This window comes from Malaclemys terrapin, chromosome 18 (assembly GCF_027887155.1).
Source record: "Malaclemys terrapin pileata isolate rMalTer1 chromosome 18, rMalTer1.hap1, whole genome shotgun sequence".
Lineage (NCBI taxonomy): Eukaryota > Metazoa > Chordata > Testudines > Emydidae > Malaclemys > Malaclemys terrapin.
In genome coordinates this window covers 23849946-23873691 of record NC_071522.1, presented here as the reverse complement: position 1 = coordinate 23873691, position 23746 = coordinate 23849946, and the positions used below count along the sequence as shown (strand labels likewise).

Here is a 23746-nt window from a genome sequence, read left to right as displayed (position 1 = left end):
CTCACACCCGCCCTCTGCAAGAAAGAGAACTCACTTTAACAAAACGACATCTCCCGAGGTATTGATTCTGCATTAAAGGAGCTGACGCAGCCCTGTGTCATGCTGAAGCTGTATGACTGGCAGTTGCACGGAGAGCCTGTTGCATATGGCACGTCTACTAACCTCATTACGAGGTTCAGGGAATAATCCAGGACTGGTACAGAGATGCATACAGTTGCTTTGTGCGATTTCATTAATTGCTCTCTCCTGTTGGTGATGACCAAGCAAATAAGTCAAATGACTTGACATTGCTGCAGGACAGAGCCATCCAGGAGTGCGAGGAGACTTTCTAGAAAGACTGACTTCAAAATGGCCATGACTGCAGACAGCAGAGTGCTAAGGGAAGAGCATGCAGTTGCATAGAGTTGGCCAAAGGAGCTCACCACAGAGGGGCCCACGGAAGGTAACTTGCGGAAGCAGGTTACTGACTGGAGATGAGCCAGTGGGTATTCAGTGGATGGCCCAACATGTACTATACAAACTGATAGGGCACAAAATAGTTTGCACAAAGAAAGGGGAATTATCCAGAGACAAAGTTGCAAGAAGCCATAAAGGAGAATGAGGAGAGGGGACAAAACTCATCTTCTGGTTTGACATTTCAAGCTTTCCCCAGAGGCATGAATGAAAACAATGTTTTGTTCAATATGTCACTACCTGAAGTTGAAACATCTGGACAAGAGAGACTGTTAACGGGACTGTCGTCACCTGGCCAGCAAGTGTGCCCTCTTTTGGGTAACAACTAAGGATACTTTGGCTCCTAACTGCCCCACTAGGGGCTCAATCCAACATTTAGATGCCACTGGCATTCTCAAAACCTCCACTGACCTACGGCCTAACCTCACCAGCACCTCACTTTCTGCTGGTGGGCATGGGCAAAGATGCCTAAATACTGATGCCACCCCACAGCTAACGAGTTACTTTGAGGCCTCGCTCCTGCTGACACATCAACTGGCTGCTCAAACGAAATATTCCCCACCCGTCTCCACAGCAGAACCCGATCTGGTAGGTGTTCTCAGACCATGCCTACAGGATCAGGCCAGGGGCAGGCTCGCATGTGTGCACGCACTCCCAGGACAGCCAGTAGCACAGCAATTTAGGGCACACCCTGTTTAAATCCCTCCTCTTCCTGATTTGGAGCAGGGACTTGAACCTCATTCTCCCACATCCCACGTGAGTGCGCTGGGCTACAGAATCACTCGCACACTCGCTCTGGCCCAATGAATATTTCAATGGTTATAGGAAATGGAACGGCTTCAACAAGTCAGATTAACAGAAACACGTGCCAGAATAGCCAAGAGCCTGGCAGTTCGGGCACTCGCCTGGGAGAGCTGCATTCATGGCCTTGCTCAAAATCAGACAAAGGCGGGACTGCCAGACTGGGAATCCTAATAAAAAAAATAGGCCTCTGGCCTGACAGGCCGGGATCAATGGGAGCTAGGTACCTAAGTACCTTTATGAATCTGAGAGCTAAGCCCTGCCCCTCTCCTCAGCATTTCCTATTAGCTTTCTTAGGCAGCTCCCCACTCCGCATGCTTCCGAGAACCCGTCTTACCTACCTGGTTCTCCCCACACACTGTATAATGGAGCCATTAGCTTAAATCAGGGCTCAGAATTCCACTAGGCAGCAGGATGTCTAAGGATTCTGGGTTGCAATGCAATAAGTTCCTTTCTGAATGTCTTTTAAAGTCCTATCTGGGGAGACCACTGCAAAATTCAGAAAAAGAGTAAGACTCCAACTGTTCTAATGCCTTGAGTGACTCACCTGAATGAACTCTGATCTAACTCAAGAACCAGTCATTGCAACAGTGAAGCTAAGCTGGAGAACCTACATTCATACCAGTTCCAACTGATAAGTAGCAGAAACAACTTTTATTCATGTGATGACTTGGTCATGTTAGGCTAAATGCTTCTCAGAAAGTATGTACCTTAATTAAAACCCTCTGAATGACTCAAATGTATGTGTACTTGTATTTCACTACCACGTTTAGTCTTAGTTATTTACAAGTCATGCTGATTCATTATGTCAGTTGAGAGTGCTAGGACAAGAGAAACTCATCACTCTACCTCAGCCTAATAATGATGTAATTGAAAGCTGGGCTTTATTGCAGCAAAAGTTACTTTGTCAAATCCTGAGTGTTAAAGAGGTCAACCTAAAAATTACATAGCTTTCAAGAGAATTAGACAAAAAGAGGAAGACACTTTGAATTGGCTTGTAAACTAAAGATTTTCCCACTATTGCTGTAATTCATTTTTGTATAAAGAAACAAACAAGAAAAATTACAACAACAAAAAAATCAATAAAAATGATTTGACCACTATTTGAACCTTTGGTTAAAGTGGCATAAGAACCCGCAGTGCTGGTGAAATTCCAGAGAATTTAGAACAGCTTCAAAATTATTACAGTTTGGGCTTAGCGTATGATAGTCTTCTGCATGTATAAGTGGCAAAGTATGGCTCTGAGTCATAGGCAAGGTCATTCTGAACTGAAAACTAACATTATTTGATAACCAAGTAATTTGTCTAAAATTCTAAATCCTGCTGTAGAATTGTTAGGTGGAACTGACAAGAGCAGTTCCATAATTCCACTGGGATATAATCTTGATGGGAAGTAAATACGGAGCTGTAATTAAGGATCCATAATTCCATGCTGGAACCACAATCACTTGCACCAGACTAGTACAGAACTAGGACAAATGTTACCTTTGTAACAAGGTTGTGATAAGACCTTAAATGCATTTAACTGATTTATCATCTCTTGATAATTGTAATTTTTCATGTTAAATTCCATTTTGACATTGTAAATATTATCAGCCAACCATCTGTATTCTGCTTTTTGTAATTTCTTATTAGCCAACACACCTTTTAAAGCAAATAAGCCTCAAAGATTTATATAAATTCTCCATCTTGTACTTTAGCTAAGGAATACAGATCCAAAGAACAGTGAGAAATCTAGTAGAAGGAACTGGCAAGTTAAACCATGTCACCAATGTGCATTACATATGCCCACGCTCTCTGTCTCTCAGTAGCAGAGAGGGCCACTGGCATGGTGTGCTCCAGCCGTATCGGCCTCTGGCATGGAGCACTGTGGTTGGCGTGGGCCCTTGGCCTGGAGCATGCTAGTGCCACGGGAACTCCCCTCCCCCCCCCCGGTACTGCATCTAGCAGTCAGAGGCCTCCCTTGCTTTGCAGTGTAGCCCTTGTGCAGGGTCCCCAGGAGAGTTCTGAGCAGCAGGGAAAGTTTCCTTCCCAACGCCCCTCTCAGTACAGCAAACCTTCCCCTACAGAGGCAGCTGGAGGGGCCCTCTGGGGAAGCAGGCACTGACCTCCTGCTGTTGGTGCACAGCACAAGTTGCAGGGCTCCGGGGAGGGGCCCTGGCTCATGTACACACACCCTAGTGCAAGATGGCAGACAGGCCGTCTGTTGTTCTTTGCATCCTACCCCGCCTGCTCTCCTAGCCAAGACAGGAGCTGCCATTGACGCCAAGCTCTGATTTACCTGCTGTTGAAGAAGGACCCTCATGAGATACTCAACAACAGAGCGTCTGTGTGTTCTGGAAGGGAGAGGATCTGGCAGCCCAGCTCCTGAAACACAATCAGACAGGAAGTGTTTACAGCCCCTGCCCAGAGGCAGGTTTTCCAATCCTTTAATAATAATTCTCATGGCTCTTCCCTGGACCCGTTCCAATGTAGCAACATTCTTCCTGCATTGTGGGCACCAGAACTGGACACAGGATTCCAGCAGTGGTAGCACCACTGCCAGATACAGAGGTAAAATCACCTCTTGACTCCTGATCAAGATTCCCCTGCATTAGCCCTTTTGGCCACAGCATCACACTGCGAGCTCACGTTCAGCAGATTATCCACCACGACCCCCACATGCTTTTCAGAGTCGCTGCTCCCACGATACAGCCTGTCACGGAGGGTGGGGGAGTCAGGGCTCTGCACCCCCCACTTCCTGCGATTCACCATGACTCTCAGACAGCCAGTAAAACTGAAGGTTTATTAGACGACAGGAACACAGTCCAAAACAGAGCTTGTAGGACCGCCTCAGTCAGGTCCATCTTGGGGGGCAGGGAGCTTAGACCCCAGCCCTGGGGCATTCCCTCCGTTTTCCCAGCCAGCTCCAAACTGAACCCCCCCCCCAAGCCCCTCCTCTGGCCTTTGTTTCTTTCCCAGGTAAAGAAGTCACCTGATCCCTTTGTTCTCCAACACCTTCAGTTGGCACCTTTGCAGAGGAGGGGCCCAAGCCATCAGTTGCCAGGAGACAGGGTGTCGGCCATTTTCTGTGTAGACACCATCACACTGGCCCTCTCAGGCTCTGCAACAATCACACACCCTTATCCCACCACCTAGGTACTTAAGAAATGCATAGGGGAAACTGAGGCACCCACACAGTATTCAGAGAAAACATTATGAACATTCCCACTTCATCACACAGCCCCCATCCTGTAGGTATGGCCTGCATTCTTTGTTCCTCCATGGATAACTTTACATTTGGCTGTATTAAAACACATATTGTTTGCTTGCATCCAGTTTACCACCCGATCTGTATCACTGACCTCTTCATTACTGACCACTCCCCCAATCGTGTCATCTGCAAACTTGATCAATGATGACTTTCTGTTCTCTTCCAGGTCATTGATAAAAATGTTAAATAGCCTAGGGCCAAGAACCGGTCCCTGTGGAATCCCACTAGAAACACATCTGCTCAATGGCAATTCCCCATTTACAGTTACTTTTTTCAGCCAACAGTTAGGCAGCTTTTAATCTATTTAATGTGTGTCATGTTAATTTTACATTGTCCTAATTTAATACTCAAAATGGCCTGCAGTACTGTGTCAAACGCCGTACAGAAGTCTCAGTCTATTGCAGCAACACTATTCCCTTTACCAGCCAAACTTGTCATCTCCACAAGAGAAGATATCAAATTCATCTGATGAGATAGGGAGAGACAGCTTAGTGGTTTGAGCATTGGTCTGCTAAACCCAGAGTTGTGAGCTCAATTCCTAAGGGGGCCATTTAGGGACCTGGGGGGGAAAAAAACCCAAAACCCAATTTTTTTTGTCAGGGACAGTACTTGGTCCTGCTAGTGAAGGCAGGGGACTGGACTTGACTCAATGACCTTTCAAGGTCCCTTCCAGTTTTATGAGATGGTATATCTCAATATATTATATTATTTTCCATAAGCCTGTGCTGATGGACATGAATTATATTACCCTCCTTTAATTCTCTATGAACCAAATTCCGTATCAGTCAATCCATCAATCCATTATTTTGCCTGGGCTCGATGTCAGACTGAGGGGCCTATAATTAGGGGGAAACCATTCTGGCAGCTCGGGGGGGGGGGAGATCCCCAGACCTCCTTCCCTCCCCTTTACACCACAGTGACAGGAGCGCAGCCCTGTTCAGCCTTGCCATGGTGCAGCTTCCGTGGGGTGGGAGTCACGTGGCACGGCCCTCCTGCTCACAAACATTGTGATTCGTGACTCCTGAGCCCCTGTTGCCTGGGCCCACGTGAAGTCGGGAGCAGATTCTGCCCAGGCTGTTTATCCCAGTGCTTTGCCCTTTGGGGAACGGGGGGGGGGGGTGCAGGGGAAGAGACCCCACCCCAGGAGGTGACTGTAGTCTGACTGTTCTGACCTTCCTCTAACCACTGCATCAAGCCCATCCTAGGGGGCTCTTGCTGCGGACCCTCCCGCTAAGGTGAAGCCTGGCCCAGCCCACCCCTCCCCATGGCGCATGGGGAGTCAGAAAGGCAGGCCTTCTCTCTCAGCCACATTCGTGGGGGCGGCTCCTTGGAGATTCTGGGCTGGATTCACATGGAGACTCTGTTCCCCTTTGCAGCACTTAATGTCTAGGCACCCTGTACCCACGAGGTAGGCCCCCAGGCTCCCTATACACTGCCTGGGGAAAGTGAGACACTCACAGAAGCTGAGTGAGGAGCCGCCCAAGGGACCAGCAGGAAATGCCGAGGATGCGAGTTAGGCAGCTGTGAGTCCAGGGCTGAACCAGGTCAGCCTTTTTTCAGGAAAAACTAAGGAGGAGGCAGCATTCCCCCTTCCCCGGGTCACAGCATTTACCCAGAATACAGGAGACCCAAGTTCAAATCCCCACTCAACCTGATTGGGAGCAGCTCGCCTGTCTCCCCAGGGAGTGCCTGAACCGCCAGGCAGAGCGACCTCCCAATCTGTCCGGCTGTATTTAAAATACTTACAGATTCACTGGATCAAAAAGAGAGCGTGAGGTGAGCATGACTGTAGCTCAGTGCTTGGGGTGGGGAGCCGTGAGTTTACTTGCACTGGGGTCTCCCATGTCCTGTGTGAATGCTCTAACCACTGGCCACTTGAGTCTATGGGGGCACGGCCATCTCCCCCTTGGTTGTTTCCCATGGGGCCCGGCAGGCATGATAAGCAGGGGAACACCTGGCTTGAGGATCTAGGAGCTGAGCGGACAGCCTCTGGCAGAGACGTAAGGGGAGACCTAGACACCTGCAGATCAGGTGGCAGCTGTTTGAGGATCTGAATTTTGGACTTCGGTGCCTAAAGTGGCAGTTACGTGCCTAAATCCCTTTGTGAATCTAGCACTCTGCCTCCATTATCCCATTCTCCTCCTTTCCCTTCAGGCCCTAACTGACTCAATGTCCCTCTTTCCCCATATAACAAGTATACTAATGACTTAATGCTGACACCTTCCATCCCAGGATCTCTGGGTGCTTTCCAGACGTGCATGAATTTGCCTTCCCACCCCCCGTGGGGCTGATCTCTATGCTCAGCCCCAGGCACTTGGTTCCCATGACAATGCGCACAGTATAAAATCCTAGAGACAGAGGAGATGAAAGTGAGTTCAAGGAACTGGTGGGATTCCCACCCATGTCAAGGGACAGCCTTGGACCGGAGCTGGGTCAAACCAAGTGTATCGGGGGGCTATGCAGAGATGTAGATGCCTACGTGTAGACACCCATTTTGAACATCTTGCCCAGTGACTTTTAGGTTTCTCTGTCCTTCCCATGGGTGGGTTTGACACAGCTTCCCACTGCCCATCACAGGGCCCTGGGCAGAGGGGGGTCCATGGGATAGCGCCAGATAAATATTATTGGTCGACTGCAGGTAACAACAGCCGGAAAACAAGCTGTGTCCCCGCTCGCCCAGGCCTGCCGGTGACGGGGCCAGCTGTGCAGCTAAGCAACACAACCCCAAACAGGACAGAGCCAACAAACGTGGCAAAGAGCAGTTCAGGAGTTTGGGACAGGGGACTGCAACAGCCATGTGAGGGGGAGTCCCAGACTGGAGAGCCAGCCCCTCCCTATCCCCCCTATGGGGCACCGAGGTCCCAGACGGGACAGCCAGCCCCTCCCTAGCCCCCCCATGGGGCACCGAGGTCCCAGACTGGAGAGCCAGCCCCTCCCTATCCCCCCTATGGGGCACCAAGGTCCCAGACAGGACAGCCAGCCCCTCCCTAGCCCCCCATGGGGCACCGAGGTCCCAGACAGGACAGCCAGCCATGGGGCACCGAGGTCCCAGACGGGACAGCCAGCCCCTCCCTAGCCCCCCATGGGGCACCGAGGTGCCAGGCGGGCACCCCAGCTGGCCAGTCCGGGAGCCCCAGGGCAGGCGCTGGGGCTGGTAGGGGCGGGTCGCGGCGGGTCACGCTCCGGTCACTCACCGGGACCTGGGTCCGCGGCTAGCGGCTGAGCGCTCCGGGCGGCGGCTGCGGGCTAGGGGCTCCCGGCCGCAGGTGCGGCTGGGAGGGGAGCGGGGGGAGCGGCCTCCGCGGCCGGGATTGGGCGCCCAGGAGAGGCGGGGAGGAGCGGGCAGGGGCGCCGGCGGGGACCCCCGAGCAGATCGACCCCGGCCCGGTGGGGGCGGGGCTGACTGGGGGTGCGGGAACTGGCCAGACGGGGTTGCGGCGGCGGGGGGCAGTGCGGGGGGGCAGCTGGTGGAGGGGCCGGGCAGTGCGGGGGGGATGCGGAGGAGCTGATGGGGAGGGGTGCGGAGGAGGGGGACGGGCAGTGCGGGGCGGGGGGGTGCGGAGGAGCTGATGGGGGGGCGGCCAGTGCGGGGGGGGTGAGGAGGAGCGGGACGGGCAGTGCGGGGTGGGGGGGGTGCGGATGAGCTGACGGGGGGGCGACGGGGTGCGGAGGTGTGGGCGGGAAGGTGGGGACGGAGGAGCTGACTGGGGGGCGGGCAGTGTGGTGGGGGATGCGGAGGAGCGGGCGGGGAGGGGCGGGCAGGATGCGGAGGAGCGGGACGGGCAGTGCGGGGCGGGGGGGTGCGGAGGAGCTGACTGGGGGGCGGGGGGGGCGGAGGAGCGGGCGGGAAGGGGGGGTGCGGGGGGGATGCGGAGGAGCGGGCGGGGAGGGGGGGTGCGGAGGAGCTGACTGGAGGGTGGGGGGGCGGAGGAGCTGACTGGGGGGGCGGTCAGTGCGGGGGGGGGCGGAGGAGCTGACTGGGGGGTGGGGGTGCGGAGGAGCTGACTGGGGGGGCGGGCAGTGCGGGGGCTGCGTCTCCGTGACGTGGGCCGGACTCTCGGTTGCGGAGCCGATACCTGCTCCCGTGCGTGGCCCTGACTCACGGGGACATAGGTCCCGACATCGGGACTCCCAGGGCTGCTGAGTCACCCGCACCCGGCAGCCGCTTCCTTCCCGGCAGTTTCTGTGGCCCTGCGGGGAAGTCCCTCCGGGAGCTCGGCTGGGCCAGGCAGCCGCAAGCCTCCCCGCGAGGCCCCGCCGAGTCCGGCCAACAAGAGGCGCAGGCTCCAGCCATTCCCCCTCCCTGCACTGCACCCCTCCAGCGCTGGGCTCCCGGTGCCCCCCCCCCCGATTGTCCTGGAGTCTCCAGGAGTTAAAGATTAATCTTTCATTGAAGATTATGTCATGTAATGAAGCCCCAGGAATACACCCAATCAAAATTGGCAACACTACCCCCCCCGCTCCCCCAATCTCCCACTACGCCCCCCCCCCCAAGGGAGTCAAGCTCTGGAACAGACTTCCAAGCAGGGTCCTGGAATCGCCCCCACTGGAGGTTTTTAAGAACAGGCCAAACAGCTGCCAGGAATGTCCCCGGGTCCCTTCCAGCCCCACCTTTCTGGGATTCTATGTCAGAAAGAATTTGGTTCAGGTGGCCTGAGCCACCTTTCCCCTGCAGCCCCTCTGGGGTACATGGGCACATGGCTGTCAGCTTCAAAACCTCAACAATCATGACTCAGGCCCCCCACATCATTCTTTTCAGTCTGTCTTTTGACTCCTTAACTCCCCTGTAGTTCTCTGCCAGTGTGTGCGTGTGAGAATTGCAGGTCGAAAAGACAATCTTTAATGCTCACAAAACACGTCACTCTCTGGCTGCGCATGCGGGACTCCACTTACCTTCACTACTGTGAAACCATAAAATCATTTGCCTTTCTTCTCATTTTACTAACTATATTGACAGATAAATGACTTTGCAGTTACAATACATACAATCATCGGACTGGAAGGGACCTCGAGAGGTCATCTAGTTCAGTTCCCTGCACTCAAGGCAGGACTAAGTATTATCTAAACCATCCCTGACAGATGTTTGTCCAACCTGCTCTTAAAAACCTCCAATAATGGAGATTCCACAACCTCCCTGGGCAATTTATTCCAGTGGTTAGCGAGCCTGACAGTTAGAAAGTTTTTCCTAATGTCCAACCTAAACCTCCCTTGCTGCAATTTAAGCCCATTGCTTCTTGTCCTATCCTCAGAGAACAATTGAACAAGAGAACAATGAGAACAATTTTTCTCCCTCCTCCTTGTAACAACCTTTTATGTACTTGAAAACTGTTATGTCCCCTCTCAGTCTTCTCTTCTCCAGACTAAACAAATCCAATTTTTTCAATCTTCCCTCACAGGTCATGTTTTCTAGACCTTTAATCATTTTTGTTGTTCTTCTCTGGACTTTCTCCAATTTCTCCACATCTTTCCTGAAATGTGGCACCCAGAACTAGACACAATACTCTAGTTGAGGCCTAATCAGCGTGGAGTAGAGCGGAAGAATTACTTCCTGTGTCTTGCTTACAACACTCCTGCTAATACATCTCAGAATGATGTTTGCTTTTTCTGCCAACGGTGTTATACTGTTGACTCATATTTAGTTTGTGATCCACTATGACCCCCAGATCCCTTTCTGCAGTACTCCTTCGTAGGCAGTCATTTCCCATTTTGGATGTGTGCAACTGATTGTTCCTTCCTTAGTGGAGTACTTTGCATTTGTCCTTATTGAATTTCAGACCATTTCTCCAGTTTGTCCAGATCATTTTGAATTTTAATCTTGTCTTCCAAAGTGCTGTCAATCCTCCCAGCGTGGTATCATCCGCAAATTTTATAAATGTGCTCTCTATGCCATCATCTAAATGATTGATGAAGATATTGAACAGAACCAGACCCAGAACTGATCCCTGCAGGACCCCACTCGTTATGCCCTTCCAACTTGACTGTGAACCACTCATAACTACTCTCTGGGAACGATTTGCCAACCAGTTGTTCACCTACCTTATAGTAGCTCCATCTAGGTTGTATTTCCCTTGTTTTTTTTAATGAGGTCATCTGAGACAGTATCATGATTTAGTTTTTTATAAAAATCCCATTTCAATTGTCCTAATAGCTGCAAGTAATTATTTTTTATTTTATTTCTTCTTTCCTCCTGCTGCTCCAGGGCTTCTTTTCTGCCCAGATCCCAACAGCAACAATTCCTCAACTTCTCCCCCACTCCCTGCTGCCCTGACCCTCTCTCCGCTAAGCTGATCTACAGGTGAAGGCTCAGTGGCTGGGCAGATCTGGGTCCTCAGAGCTCTGCCTGCATGCCTACCCTCGAAATCACAGGAACAGAGGAACTTCTCCTGTCCTGACAGGCACCAAAATCCTGTGGATCATGATCCCTTTGCAAGTGTTAGCAATACTGCCGGCATGTTGCCCAAGGCAGAGTAACACAGCCCACCCACACGCGCACTGTGTGGAGAACTGGGAATACCTCTAGTGCAAAGGGTAACCCAGCCAAGAACCCCCACAGTATGGAACGCTGCAGTGCTGCGTGGCTGGCTTCTTGGAAGCTGGCTGCTCTGGCCCACTCTGGCTTGTCCCATCGGATTTTGCACAGCACAGCCCAGCCCTGGCCAGGTGTACCGTCCCGGCTCTTCATGCATGCGAGACAAGGCCTGGGCCCTAGTTCGACAGCATGGGTGTGGCAGGCTGGGAACCAGGGTGGATTTGATTTAAATCAGTTTGATTTAAATCACTAGTCAGGAAGACTCGGTTTAATCATGGATTTCTACATAAAAGTGCATTCTTGTTGGTTGTTACCAACCTGAAGATCCTGCATGTTCAGAGATGTTCCTTTCAGCATCTTCAACGCAGCTTCCTCCTTAGAACAAACACTCCTCGTGATGTTGTTTCATTCGGGCAACCAGGCCTTGCATTTCTTTGTTGCACTGTTTGCATTTTGCAAGCATGCCTGTCTCACCCACAGGTAGAGGAACTTCAGTAAAATATTCCCAAATTGGGTCTCTTTTACAGCCTGCTGCCATTATAGGTTTTCCCCTCTAGTGAGAGAACGGTATGGTAGATCTCAATCAATGAAGGTTACATTCAGAAAGACCTCAAGACTTCTGGAATATGCTGTTCAAACAGTTTCAGTTTTGTTTCTACTGCCTGTCCCTCCCTTCTCACATTTATCTCCAGACTTCTTCTCCTTGTCCAGATCTATTCCACCCCCAACATTCTTCTGTTCATTGAACTTTTTGAAACTTTGCACTTTTAGAGAGAGGTAAGGGATTGACTCTCTGTACACAAATTTGCAGAGCGACAATAGGGTTGAGGTCTGTTATTTCTCACCTCTATATATTATTTATTTAAAAACATTTTTCTGTTAACAAGCATGTTACCTCTGGAGACATAAATTCACAGTTTGAGAACTGCAAAACTAAGCATCTCTGATGGCATCTTCTAGACTGAGCACTAAGTCCCATTGGGTAGATAGAAAGATTAACCTAAATAATCTCTACAGAAGCCCCTGGAATCCCATAAGATTGGGTCTCTAATCCATGAACTATTGGAACTCATTTACAAAACTTTTCTTAAACATTACATGAATATATTGTCTCATACTATAGAATTAGAATTTATAATCCCTATTCTATGATGAGATATCTTTGAGCTATAATGTATCTTAATTAAAACTATCTTTAGATAGGTTTTCTCCTCAAAAAGCATTTTATCTAAAAAAATCTGATTTAAATAAAAAAAATCTGATTTTTTTTATTAAAAAAAAATATCATTGATTTTTATCCACCCTGCTGGCAACATTTCAAATGGAGATTGCTCTTGACTTTGCAGCAGAGCAAGGCAGTCAGGTTACTGCCTTCCACAGCAAACTCCTCTGATTGAGCCTGTCCCTGCATTCTCGCATGCCACAAAACTGCACCGTGACAATGCCAGGAAACATGCATCCATGGAGTCAGATCTGCTCCCAGATAGAGCGTTAATAGTTGTTGATTGTAGTAGCACCCAAAGGTATAACCAGGACATTGCCCAGATGGTGCACAAACATATTTGAAGAGACAGTCCCTGCCCTGGAGAGCTAATAACCCAAGACTAGATAACGTCAGAGAGATGCCCACTGGACCGTCTAACAGGAGATCAGACCGGATGATCTAGTGCAGGGGTGGGCAAATTATGACCCACGGGCCAGATCCGGCCCATCAGGGCTTTGGATCCGGCCCGCAGGATTGCCACCCCAGTGGCACCGAGGGCCCCATGCTGCTCCCAGAAGTGGCCAGCACCATGTCCCTGTGGCCCCTGGCGGGGGCGGGGGCAGAGGGCTCCGCACGCTGCTCTCGCCTGCAGGCACCACCCTCCCCCCCTCCGCAGCTCCCATTGGCTGGGAACGGGGAACCACAGCCAATGGGAGCTTCAGGGGAGGTACTTGCAGGTGAGGGCAGTGCGTGGAGCCCCTGCCCCCTCCTCCAGGGCCCTGCATGCGATTTCCCCACCCAGATGTGGCCCTTGGGCCAAAAAGTTTGCCCACCCTTGATCTAGTGGTTCCTTCTGGCCTTAAACTCTATGGCTGTATGACTCCTTTTGGGGCAGAAGCTCTTAGATGGTAAAGATTCTTAGAGACACCATTGATTAGCTCAGACTAGATTAGACTGCGTCTGTGTTGGTACAGCACCCAGCATCATGGAGTTTGAGCCTGACGGAGTGTGTTTGTGAGCAAGAGCGAGAGTGTGGTGAGAGACGGACAGGCTGAGAGACCTGAAGAAGAGCTCTGGGTAAAATAGACAGTTTGTCTCCCACCATCAGAGTTGGCCCAATAAAAGATATTCCCTCCCCCACCTTGTCAGACCCAAAGAGGGTCGTTCTACCTCTGGAATGAGGCTGTTGGGTGCCTGGTGGATGCTGACTCTGAGCAAATGCAAATCTGTCCCCTTCTGATTTGGTTTCCTTGCCCATAAAATACCTTTTGTAAAGGTGGTTTTCAGGATCCAGGGAGCAGCTGCCCGTGCAGGAGCCAGAATCATAGAATATCAGAGTTGGAAGGGACCTCAAGAGGTCATCTAGTCCAACCCCCTGCTCAAAGCAGGACTAATCCCCAGCTAAATCATCCCAGCCGGGGCTTTGTCAAGCCGGGCCTTAAAAACCTCCAAGGAAGGAGACTCCACCACCTCCCTAGGTAACGCATTCCAGTGTTTCACCACCCTCCTAGTGAAATAGTCTTTCCTAATATCCAACCTGGACCTCCCCACTGCAACTTGAGACCATTGCTCCTTGTTCTGTCATCTGCCACCACTGAGAACAGCCAAGCTCCATCCTCTTTGGAACCCCCCTTCAGGTAGTTGAAGGCTGCTATCAAATCCCCCCTCATTCTTCTCTTCTGGAGACTAAACAATCCCAGTTCCCTCAGCCTCTCCTCATAAGTCATGTGCTCCAGACCCCTAATCATTTTTGCTGCCCTCCGCTGGACTCTTTCCAATTTTTCCCCATCCTTCTTGTAGTGTGGGGCCCAAAACTGGACACAGTATTCCAGATGAGGCCTCACCAATGTCGAATAAAGGGGAACGATCACGTTCCTCGATCTGCTGGCAATGCCCCTACTTATACAGCCCAAAATGCCGTTAGCCTTCTTGGCAACAAGAGCACACTGTTGACTCATATCCAGCTTCTCGTCCCTAGGTCCTTTTCTGCAGAACTGCTACCTAGCCATTCGGACCCTAGTCTGTAGCAGTGCATGGGATTCTTCCGTCCTAAGTGCAGGACTCTGCATTTGTCCTTGTTGAACCTCATCAGGTTTTTTTTGGCCCAATCCTCTAATTTGTCTAGGTCCCTCTGTATCCGATCCCTATCCTCTAGTGTATCTACCACGCCTCCTAGTTTAGTGTCATCTGCAAACTTGCTGAGAGTGCAGTCCACACCATCCTCCAGATCATTAATAAAGATATTAAACAAAACTGGCCCCAGGACCGACCCTTGGGGCACTCCGCTTAGAAACCAGCTGCCAACTAGACATGGAGCCATTGATCACTACCCGTTGAGCCCGACGATCTAGCTAGCTTTCTATCCACCTTACAGTCCATTCATCCAGCCCATACTTCTTTAACTTGACGGCAAGAATACTGTGGGAGACTGTATCAAAAGCTTTGCTAAAGTCAAGGAATAACACATCCACTGCTTTCCCCTCATCCACAGAGCCAGTTATCTCATCATAGAAGGCAATTAGGTTAGTCAGGCACGACTTCCCCTTGGTGAATCCATGCTGACTGTTCCTGATCACTTTCCTCTCCTCTAAATGTTTCATAATTGATTCCTTGAGGACCTGCTCCATGATTTTTCCAGGGACTGAGGTGAGGCTGACTGGCCTGTAGTTCCCCGGAACCTCCTTCTTCCCTTTTTTAAAGATGGGCACTACATTAGCCTTTTTCCAGTCATCTGGGACCTCCCCCGATCGCCATGAGTTTTCAGAAATAATGGCTAATGGCTCTGCAATCTCATCCGCCAACTCCTTTAGCACCCTCGGATGCAGCGCATCCGTCCCCATGGACTTGTGCACGTCCAGTTTTTCTAAATAGTCCCGAACCACTTCTTTCTCCACAGAGGGCTGGTCACCTTCTCCCCATGCTGTACTGCCCAGTGCAGCAATCTGGGAGCTGACCTTGTTCGTGAAGACAGAGGCAAAAAAATCATTGAGTACATTAGCTTTTTCCACATCCTCTGTCACTAGGTTGCCTCCCTCATTCAGTAAGGGGCCCACACTTTCCTTGACTTTCTTCTTGTTGCTAACATACCTGAAGAAACCCTTCTTGTTACTCTTAACATCTCTTGCTAGCTGCAACTCCAAGTGTGATTTAGCCTTCCTGATTTCACTCCTGCACGCCTGAGCAATATTTTTATACTCCTCCCTGGTCATTTGTCCAATCTTCCACTTCTTATAAGCCTCTTTTTTGCGTTTAAGATCAGCAAAGATTTCACTGTTAAGCCAAGCTGGTCGCCTGCCATATTTACTATTCTTTCTACACATCGGGATGGTTTGTTCCTGCAACCGCAATAAGGATTCTTTAAAATCCAGCCAGCTCTCCTGGACCCCTTTGCCCATGCAAAAAAAGAAAAGCATGCAGACCCCCAGCTCAGTGTGCCCTCCTGTTTCCAGATGTGGGGACCGTTACTCTGCCTAGATACTATGGTGATTGGGACACTGGAAGTGCCTAGATAGACAGAACTGTAGGGGTCACCCACACCGTGCAGGAGACAGCTTCAAAGAGTCTCAGCAGGTGGCCTTGCTCCTCAGCAGACAGGGAGCTGGAGTCACTGGATGTGCAGAAGCCTGGCTGATAAACTCCTGCAAACTGTGGGTACAGTGGGCACAGTGGTCAGTGCTCACTGCCTGCACCAGGGCATGAAGCTCAGTACGAACCCGGCAGCTCATCCTGCAGAGCAGATCTGCAGAGTTCTGGCCCGAGGGAAGCCTGATTCCATCGCCTTCTTGTTGGCAGGAGAGGGGGCGTGTGGTTCCTGCATACAGACACATACCCCAGGTTTGAGATTGGCCAACTCTGCGAATGAGGCAGTGAGCAGGGGCGACTCCAGCTTTTTTGCCTCCCCAAGCACGGCAGGCAGGTGGCCTTCGGCGGCACGTCTGCGGGAGGTCCCCGGTCCCGTGGATTTGGCGGCACACCTGCGGGAGGTCCCCGGTCCCGTGGATTTGGCGGCACGCCTGCGGGAGGTCCCCGGTCCCGTGGATTTGGCGGCACGCCTGCGGGAGGTCCCCGGTCCCGTGGATTTGGCGGCACGCCTGCGGGAGGTCCCCGGTCCCGTGGATTTGGCGGCACGCCTGCGGGAGGTCCCCGGTCCCGTGGATTTGGCGGCACGCCTGCGGGAGGTCCCCGGTCCCGTGGGTTTGGCGGCACGCCTGCGGGAGGTCCCCGGTCCCGTGGGTTTGGCGGCACGCCTGCGGGAGGTCCCCGGTCCCGTGGGTTTGGCGGCACGCCTGCGGGAGGTCCCCGGTCCCGTGGGTTTGGCGGCACGCCTGCGGGAGGTCCCCGGTCCCGTGGGTTTGGCGGCACGCCTGCGGGAGGTCCCCGGTCCCGTGGATTTGGCGGCACGCCTGCGGGAGGTCCCCGGTCCCGTGGATTTGGCGGCACGCCTGCGGGAGGTCCCCGGTCCCGTGGATTTGGCGGCACGCCTGCGGGAGGTCCCCGGTCCCGTGGATTTGGCGGCACGCCTGCGGGAGGTCCCCGGTCCCGTGGATTTGGCGGCACGCCTGCGGGAGGTCCCCGGTCCCGTGGATTTGGCGGCACGCCTGCGGGAGGTCCCCGGTCCCGTGGATTTGGCGGCACGCCTGCGGGAGGTCCCCGGTCCCGTGGATTTGGCGGCACGCCTGCGGGAGGTCCCCGGTCCCGTGGATTTGGCGGCACGCCTGCGGGAGGTCCCCGGTCCCGTGGATTTGGCGGCACGCCTGCGGGAGGTCCCCGGTCCCGTGGATTTGGCGGCACGCCTGCGGGAGGTCCCCGGTCCCGTGGATTTGGCGGCACGCCTGCGGGAGGTCCCCGGTCCCGTGGGTTTGGCGGCACGCCTGCGGGAGGTCCCCGGTCCCGTGGGTTTGGCGGCACGCCTGCGGGAGGTCCCCGGTCCCGTGGGTTTGGCGGCACGCCTGCGGGAGGTCCCCGGTCCCGTGGGTTTGGCGGCACGCCTGCGGGAGGTCCCCGGTCCCGTGGATTTGGCGGCACGCCTGCGGGAGGTCCCCGGTCCCGTGGATTTGGCGGCACGCCTGCGGGAGGTCCCCGGTCCCGTGGATTTGGCGGCATGCCTGCGGGAGGTCCCCGGTCCCGTGGATTTGGCGGCATGCCTGCGGGAGGTCCCCGGTCCCGTGGATTTGGCGGCATGCCTGCGGGAGGTCCCCGGTCCCGTGGATTGGGAGGCATGCCTGCGGGAGGTCCCCGGTCCCGTGGATTGGGAGGCATGCCTGCGGGAGGTCCCCGGTCCCGTGGATTTGGCGGCATGTCTGCGGGAGATCCGCCAGTCCCGCAGCTTCAGCGTACCCGCCGCCGAATCCGCGGGACCGGCGGACCTCCCGCAGGCATGCCGCCGAAAGCAGCCTGACTGCCGCCCTCACAGCGACCGGCAGGCCTCCCCACGCAGCTTGCCGCCCCAGGAGTGCTTTCCTGCCGACAATGCAAATGCCGCTCGTTGGGGGGTAGAAGTTTTTTGTTGGCAGGAGAGCCGACAAACAGTGGCTCCACTGCGCGTGTGTCAACACAGCCCTGTCGCTAAAAGCTGTGTAGTGTCGACGTAGCCATAGTTTTGGCCTTTCAGACATTTGAATTCCTGCCACAAAGTTACAGCTGTGGGGCTCACCGGGCAGTGCCTCTGGCTGAGATTATGCAGATTATCTGCATCGGTTAAGCTCAAGGACAAAATAAAAACAAGGGGACCAGAATGGAAACCTATTTATCTCCTGGAGAGGAGCAGCTATAAATCCCATTGCCCTGCGGTCTGCACAGCCAGCGTGCACTGACTCACCGCAGGGCTGCCAGGAAGGAGCCTGCAGGCACAGAGGGAGTAGTGGGGCCAGTTGTCATTCAGGACAGGTTGTTGATCTTTGCCCCTCTTCTTTGTCCCAGTGTTTTCTGGGGGGAGCGTGCCCCGTGAAGCATGCCTGCACTTTGCACAGCGATGCAAAGGGAATCAACTGCTCCCTGAGCACACTGGGCTGGTGGCAGATAAGAAACAATCTGTGTGTATATAAGGTGATAGGGCTGTAATCTTACATAAACGGCCTTAGTTTTGGAAAGCAAGTTAAATGTGAGATGTGATAAAGAACTCCAGATATGAAATAAACTCCACTTCTGTGCAAAAAACAGTGCTGCTACACCATTCAGTACAGCACCTCCTGCTGGGAGAGGCCGGGACTGGAGTAGCTGGGAGCTCCCCCCACAGCCAATGCTCCTACCCCTTTCCCCACAGCACCTCCTGTGAGGACAGACCAAAACTAAAATAACTGTGGGCTCCCCAGGCTGCCTGTCCTACAGAGCTTCCAGCTGGGAGAAGCGAGCACTGGAGTTTGGGCTGGAATTCCTGTTCTGCATGAAATTCTTAAATTAAAAAAATATATATTCTGCATAGGAAAGAAAACTCCCAGCTTCAGAATTTCCCATGGAACTGGGGGGGGGGCTGAAACTTTCATTTAGAAAAATCAAAATGACATTCCATCTTGACTTGTCAAAACAAAATTGACGCGGCTGCCCAGAGCTCCAGCTGCCCACTTGGTGGTCTGTTGAGAAACTGGAAGCCCTGACAGCGCTGGCTTGAGCCTTTCCCCAGGGCATAGCTTCAAAAGGCTGGGTTGCAATAACCTCTCCCTAACGATTCCCCAGGAAATCCACTTCACACTTACTGTCCTGAAAGACCACACTCCTCCGGCACTGTTGGAATTCCCCGGTCTCACATCTGTCACATCTGTCACCCTAAAGAGGTTACCACACTCCTGTCCCACAGTGATACACACACAATAATGTCTTCAAGGGGATTGCATGATCTTGCCATATCTGTCACTTCTCCCTGGATTATGGTTTTGCTGGCGCAGTCTCTCCACCTTGAGCTGATATTGAGGTTCCCTCTCCTCTCTCTTCTCATGCTGCCGCTGTTTCTTCTCTGCTCTCTTGTGCTGCTGCTGGCACTGGGTTTCCAGATACAGTCTGTCTCTCTCTGAGATGTTGTGCAGTCTCTATGGTTTTATAAAAATCTGGTAATGAGTGTGAATATAATGTAACTGGAATATGCTTCATGCAAAAGGTCTCTTGTGAGGTATCATTACAAAGCTTAGAATCTACTGAGTGTGATCATCTGATTTGTATAAATGTATCACTCTTGTATCTGGAACTAGAAATATGATATATAACTCTGAGGTCCTATTGAAATTATGCAAAGTGTGGACCATTAATGGTGGTTTGGAATCTTGATGACTCCCATTAACCAGGACCATTGTCTGTAGATGTCTCTGTTTTACCTGTGAGACTTCCTGTATATGTGTGTGCTGGCCAGTGGGCAATGCAGTCTTGCAGTGACATGTGATCATGTCACCTGAACTGGAATCCATCTTTAACCTGGTGCTTTTCCAGTGAGGGGGGGTGGGAACCCAGAGGGACAAAGGGTTCCCGCCTTATGCAAAAGATATATAAAGGGGTGGAACAGAACAAAGAGAGGAAAGAAGAGGAGCCATCATGAAGAATCCCCTAGCTACCACCTGAGCTGGAACAAGAGCTGTACCAGGGGAAAGAATTTAGCCCAGGCCTGGAAGGTGTCCAGTCTGAGAAAAAACTTACTGAAGCATCTCTGAGGGTGAAATTATCTGTATTCAGTTTGATTAGACATAGATTTGCGTATTTTATTTTATTTTGCTTGGTGACTTACTTTGTTCTGTCTGTTACTACTTGGAACCATTTAAATCCTACTTTCAGTATTTAATAAAATCACTTTTTACTTATTAATTAACTCAGAGTATGTATTAATACCTGGGGGAGCAAACAACTGTGCATATCTCTCTATCAGTGGTATAGAGGGCAAACAATTTATGAGTTTACCCTGTATAAGTTTTATACAGGGTAAAACGGATTTATTTGGGTTTAGACCCCATTTGGAGTTGGGCATCTGAGTGCTAAAGACAAGCACACTTCTGTGAACTGATTTCAAGTAAACCTGCAGCCTTGGGGCAAGTAATTCAGACCCTGGGTCTGTGTTGGAGCAGACGGGTGTGTCTGGCTCAGCAAGACAGAGTGCTAGAGTCCTGAGCTGGCAGAGAAGGCAGGGGTAGAAGTAGTCTTGCACATCAGGTGGCAGCTCCCAGGGGGTTTCTGTGATCCAACCCGTCACACTCTCCAGCTGTATCCTCTCTTAATCTACCTGTAGATCTGACCCCGATCCTCATTGCAGTGATATATTTGATCTGGATGGAGCATGGGTGTTGACTCTGTCAGCCTCTTCCTTGCTTCTGTCCAGGAAGTTGGCTCCAAGATTTCCTCCACCTGCTGGACCCTCTGCCAGTGGGCTGGATGCACCCTGCAAACCAGGACAATCTTTTCATCACCAGAATACAGCAAGTCAACTTTTTCCACTCCTCAGTATGCAGCTGCCTTTCTCTTCAGAGCTCAAGTGTCTGACTTTTCTCCAGCTCTTCTTAACTCATTATTCCCTGTCTGTCTTCACTATTTCTTTCCCAAAAAGACTCAGACTTTGCTCTGAGCTTTTTCCCTCTACAGTATTTGCTTTCAGACCTGTTGGCATTTATGCAGTTCACACAGCCATAGACCCCATATTCACTTCTTCCACCATCTATGTCACAGTTTCAGGGCAACTGCATCTGTACCCACTCTATGGTCCACCAAGGGCACCTACTTTAGGCTTCCAGCTCCTGGCCACCAGTGCCACCACCTCTCCTGGGCCAAGACCTACGTCTCACTCACTCCTGACCAGGGATTTTAAACGTGCCTCACACTGTGATATCTACAGCCAGGGGGGGCTCCAGGCACCAGCACAGCAAGTGCGTGCCTGGGGTGGCAAGCTGCAAGGGGCGGCCTGCCGGTCGCTGTGAGGGCAGCAGTCAGGTGGCCTTCGGCAGCATGCCTGCGGGAGGTCCGCCGGTCCCGCAGTTTCGGCGGCAATTCGGTGGCGGGTACGCCGTTGGCGCAGGACCGGCAGATCACCTGCAGAAACACTGCCGAATCCGCATGACCACGGACCACCCGCAGGTGTGCCGCTGAAGGCCACCTGACTGCCGTGCTTGGGGTGGCAAAAAACATAGAGCCACCCCTGTCTACAGCAAGGCAGACTGCCTAAAAAGCCAGTGCCTGTGTTTTGCTTTCTCTCCTAGAGCTCTGACCAATTTACTGCCTGCAGTTATAAGTATCACGCAGCTCCTTCTAAGCAAGCACATTTATTCATACGGTGAAAGCATTACAGAGAAAACGTATTAAAACAATAAAAGAAACTACGCACATACTAATAAGCTTACCAGAGGTCACCCCCAGCTCCAGCCTCAGGCTCTGATAGATTTTAGCCCTTTAAACCACAGATTTTATCTGTTTTAAGTGTTTACAAGTTCATCCATCTTAGGTCCAGAACCAGAACCCCGAGACTTGGCAGCTCAGCCATTCTTTTACACATTGCGGCCTTTGATCTTGGCCTTTGTTAACAGGTGATCAGCAGTAATGAGCCTTTTCCTGCACAGCTTAGAGGGAACTTAGGATATGATAGAAGTCTACAAAATCATGATGTGGAAAAAACCAGGGGTCACCCAATGAAATTAATAGGCAGCAGCTTTAAAACAAACAATAGGAAGTATTTCTTCACACAATGCACAGTTAACCTGTGGAAGTTGTTGCCTGGGGATGTTATGAAAGTGAAAAGTATAACAGGATTCACAAAATAATTACATACGTTCCTGGAGGATAGGTCCATCAATTGCTATTAGCCAAGATGATCAGGGACACCACCCCCTGCTCCGGGTGGCCCTAAACCTCTGACTGCTAGACGCTGGGACTGGATGACGGGATGGATCACTTGATAATAGTTCTATTCTGTTCATTCCCGTTGAAGCATCTGGCATTGGCCACTGTCAGGAGAAAGGATACTGGGCTAGAAGGACTATTGGTCTTATGTTCCCTTGTTTGTGCATCCAAGGATTGCAAGGAATCCATTTTGAAGAACTTGGAGGAGAGGAAGGTGACCAGGAACAGTTAACCAAGGGCAAGTCCTGCCTGACCAACTTGATTGCCTTCTATGATGAGATAACTGGCTCTGTGGATATGGGGAAAGCGGTGGACGTGATATATCTTGACTTTAGCAAAGATTTTGATAGTCTCCCACAGTATTCTTGCCAGCGAGTTAAAGAAATATGGATTGGATGAATGAACTGTAAGGTGGATAGAAAGCTGGCTTGATCGTCAGGCTCAACAGGTAGTGATCAATGACTCAATGTCTAGTTGGCAGCCAATATCAAGCAGAGTGCCCCAGGGGTCGGTCCTGGGGCCAGTTTTGTTCAACATCTTTATTAATGATCTGGATGATGGGATGAATTGCATCCTTAGCAAGTTCATAGTTGACACTAAACTGGGAGGAGTGGTAGATACGCTGGAGGGTAGGGATAGGATCCAGAGTGACCTAGACAAATTAGAGGATTGGGCCAAAAGAAATCTGATGAGGTTCAACAAGGACAGGTGCAGAGTCCTGCACTTAGGATGGAAGAATCCCATGCACCGCTACAGGCTGGGGACCAACTGGCTAAGCAGCAGTTCTGCAGAAAAGGACCTGGGGATTGCAGTGAATGAGAAGCTGGATATGAGTCAGCAGTGTGTGCCCTTGTTGCCAAGAAGGTCAACGCCATATTGGGCTACAATAGTAGGAGTGTGGCCAGCAGATCAAGGGACGTGATCATTCCCCTCTATTCGGTACTGGTGAGGCCACACCTGGAGTATTGTGTCCAGTTTTGGTCCCCCCACTACAGAAGGGATGTGGACAAATTGGAGAGAGTCCAGCGGAGGGCAACAAAAATGATTAGGGGGTTGGGGCACATGACTTACAAGGAGAAGCTGAGGGAACTGGGCTTATTTATTCTGCAGAAGAGAAGAGTGAGGGGGGATTTGATAGCAGCCTTCAGCTACCTGAAGGGGTGTTTCAAAGAGGATGGAGCTCAGCTGTTCTCAGTGGTGGCAGATGACAGAACAAGGAGCAATGGTCTCAAGTTGCAGTGAGGGAGGTCTAGGTTGGATATTAGGAAAAACTATTTCACTAGGAGGGTGGTGAAGCACTGGAATGGGTTACTTAGGGAGGTGGTGGAATCTCCATCCTTAGAGGTTTTTAAGGCCCGGCTTGACAGGCCCTGGCTGGGATGATTTAGTTGGGGTTGGTCCTGCTTTGAGCAGGGGGTTGGACTAGATACCTCCTGAGGTCTCTTCCAACCTGCTATGATTCTATGAACCTTAATCTTCTATGAGTCTATGATTCTATGTAATATGTTTGAAATATGATAATATGCTGTGACAAAACTTTTAAACTCTTGACTGTGAAATTGAGGTCCATTATCAGTCATCACCATATTGGCAATGCCATGCCTTGCAAAAAATTGATTTAGTTTTATTCGTGGCTTGTTTGGCACGTGTTTTCTAGTATCGATATTTCAGGAAAATGTGAAAAACCATCAAGAACGATCACATA

General features: G+C 51.4%; 2 protein-coding genes and 1 long non-coding RNA gene across 10 annotated transcripts in view; 1 reads left to right on the top strand and 2 right to left on the bottom strand.

Moving 5' to 3' along the window:
• The window catches only part of LOC128825723 (claudin-4-like), a 35436-nt gene extending 27677 nt beyond the window's left edge, over positions 1–7759 (bottom strand). For 6 of the 8 annotated variants that reach the window (XM_054008474.1, XM_054008479.1, XM_054008475.1 and 3 more), the window contains exons 1-2: positions 7702–7759; positions 3536–3621 (exon numbers count right to left, since the gene is read on the bottom strand). The gene's annotated coding sequence lies outside the window, so the exon portion shown is untranslated. Of the gene's footprint in view, positions 1–3535; positions 3622–4228; positions 4358–7701 lie in introns of all 8 variants that reach the window. The other 2 variants (XM_054008472.1, XM_054008478.1) reach the window with 2 other exon arrangements.
• Positions 7760–15851: 8092 nt separating this feature from the next.
• On the top strand, positions 15852–17831 carry LOC128825810 (uncharacterized). The gene is made up of 3 exons (XM_054008611.1): positions 15852–16418; positions 16614–17081; positions 17238–17831. The coding sequence occupies exons 1-3, from the start codon at positions 15852–15854 to the stop codon at positions 17829–17831; spliced, it is 1629 nt and encodes a 542-aa protein (XP_053864586.1).
• Positions 17832–19174: 1343 nt separating this feature from the next.
• The window catches only part of LOC128825815 (uncharacterized), a 32076-nt gene continuing 27504 nt past the window's right edge, over positions 19175–23746 (bottom strand). The window contains exons 2-3 of the long non-coding RNA XR_008442740.1: positions 20438–20593; positions 19175–19262 (exon numbers count right to left, since the gene is read on the bottom strand). This is a non-coding gene — a long non-coding RNA (uncharacterized LOC128825815). The remainder of the gene's footprint in view (positions 19263–20437; positions 20594–23746) is intronic.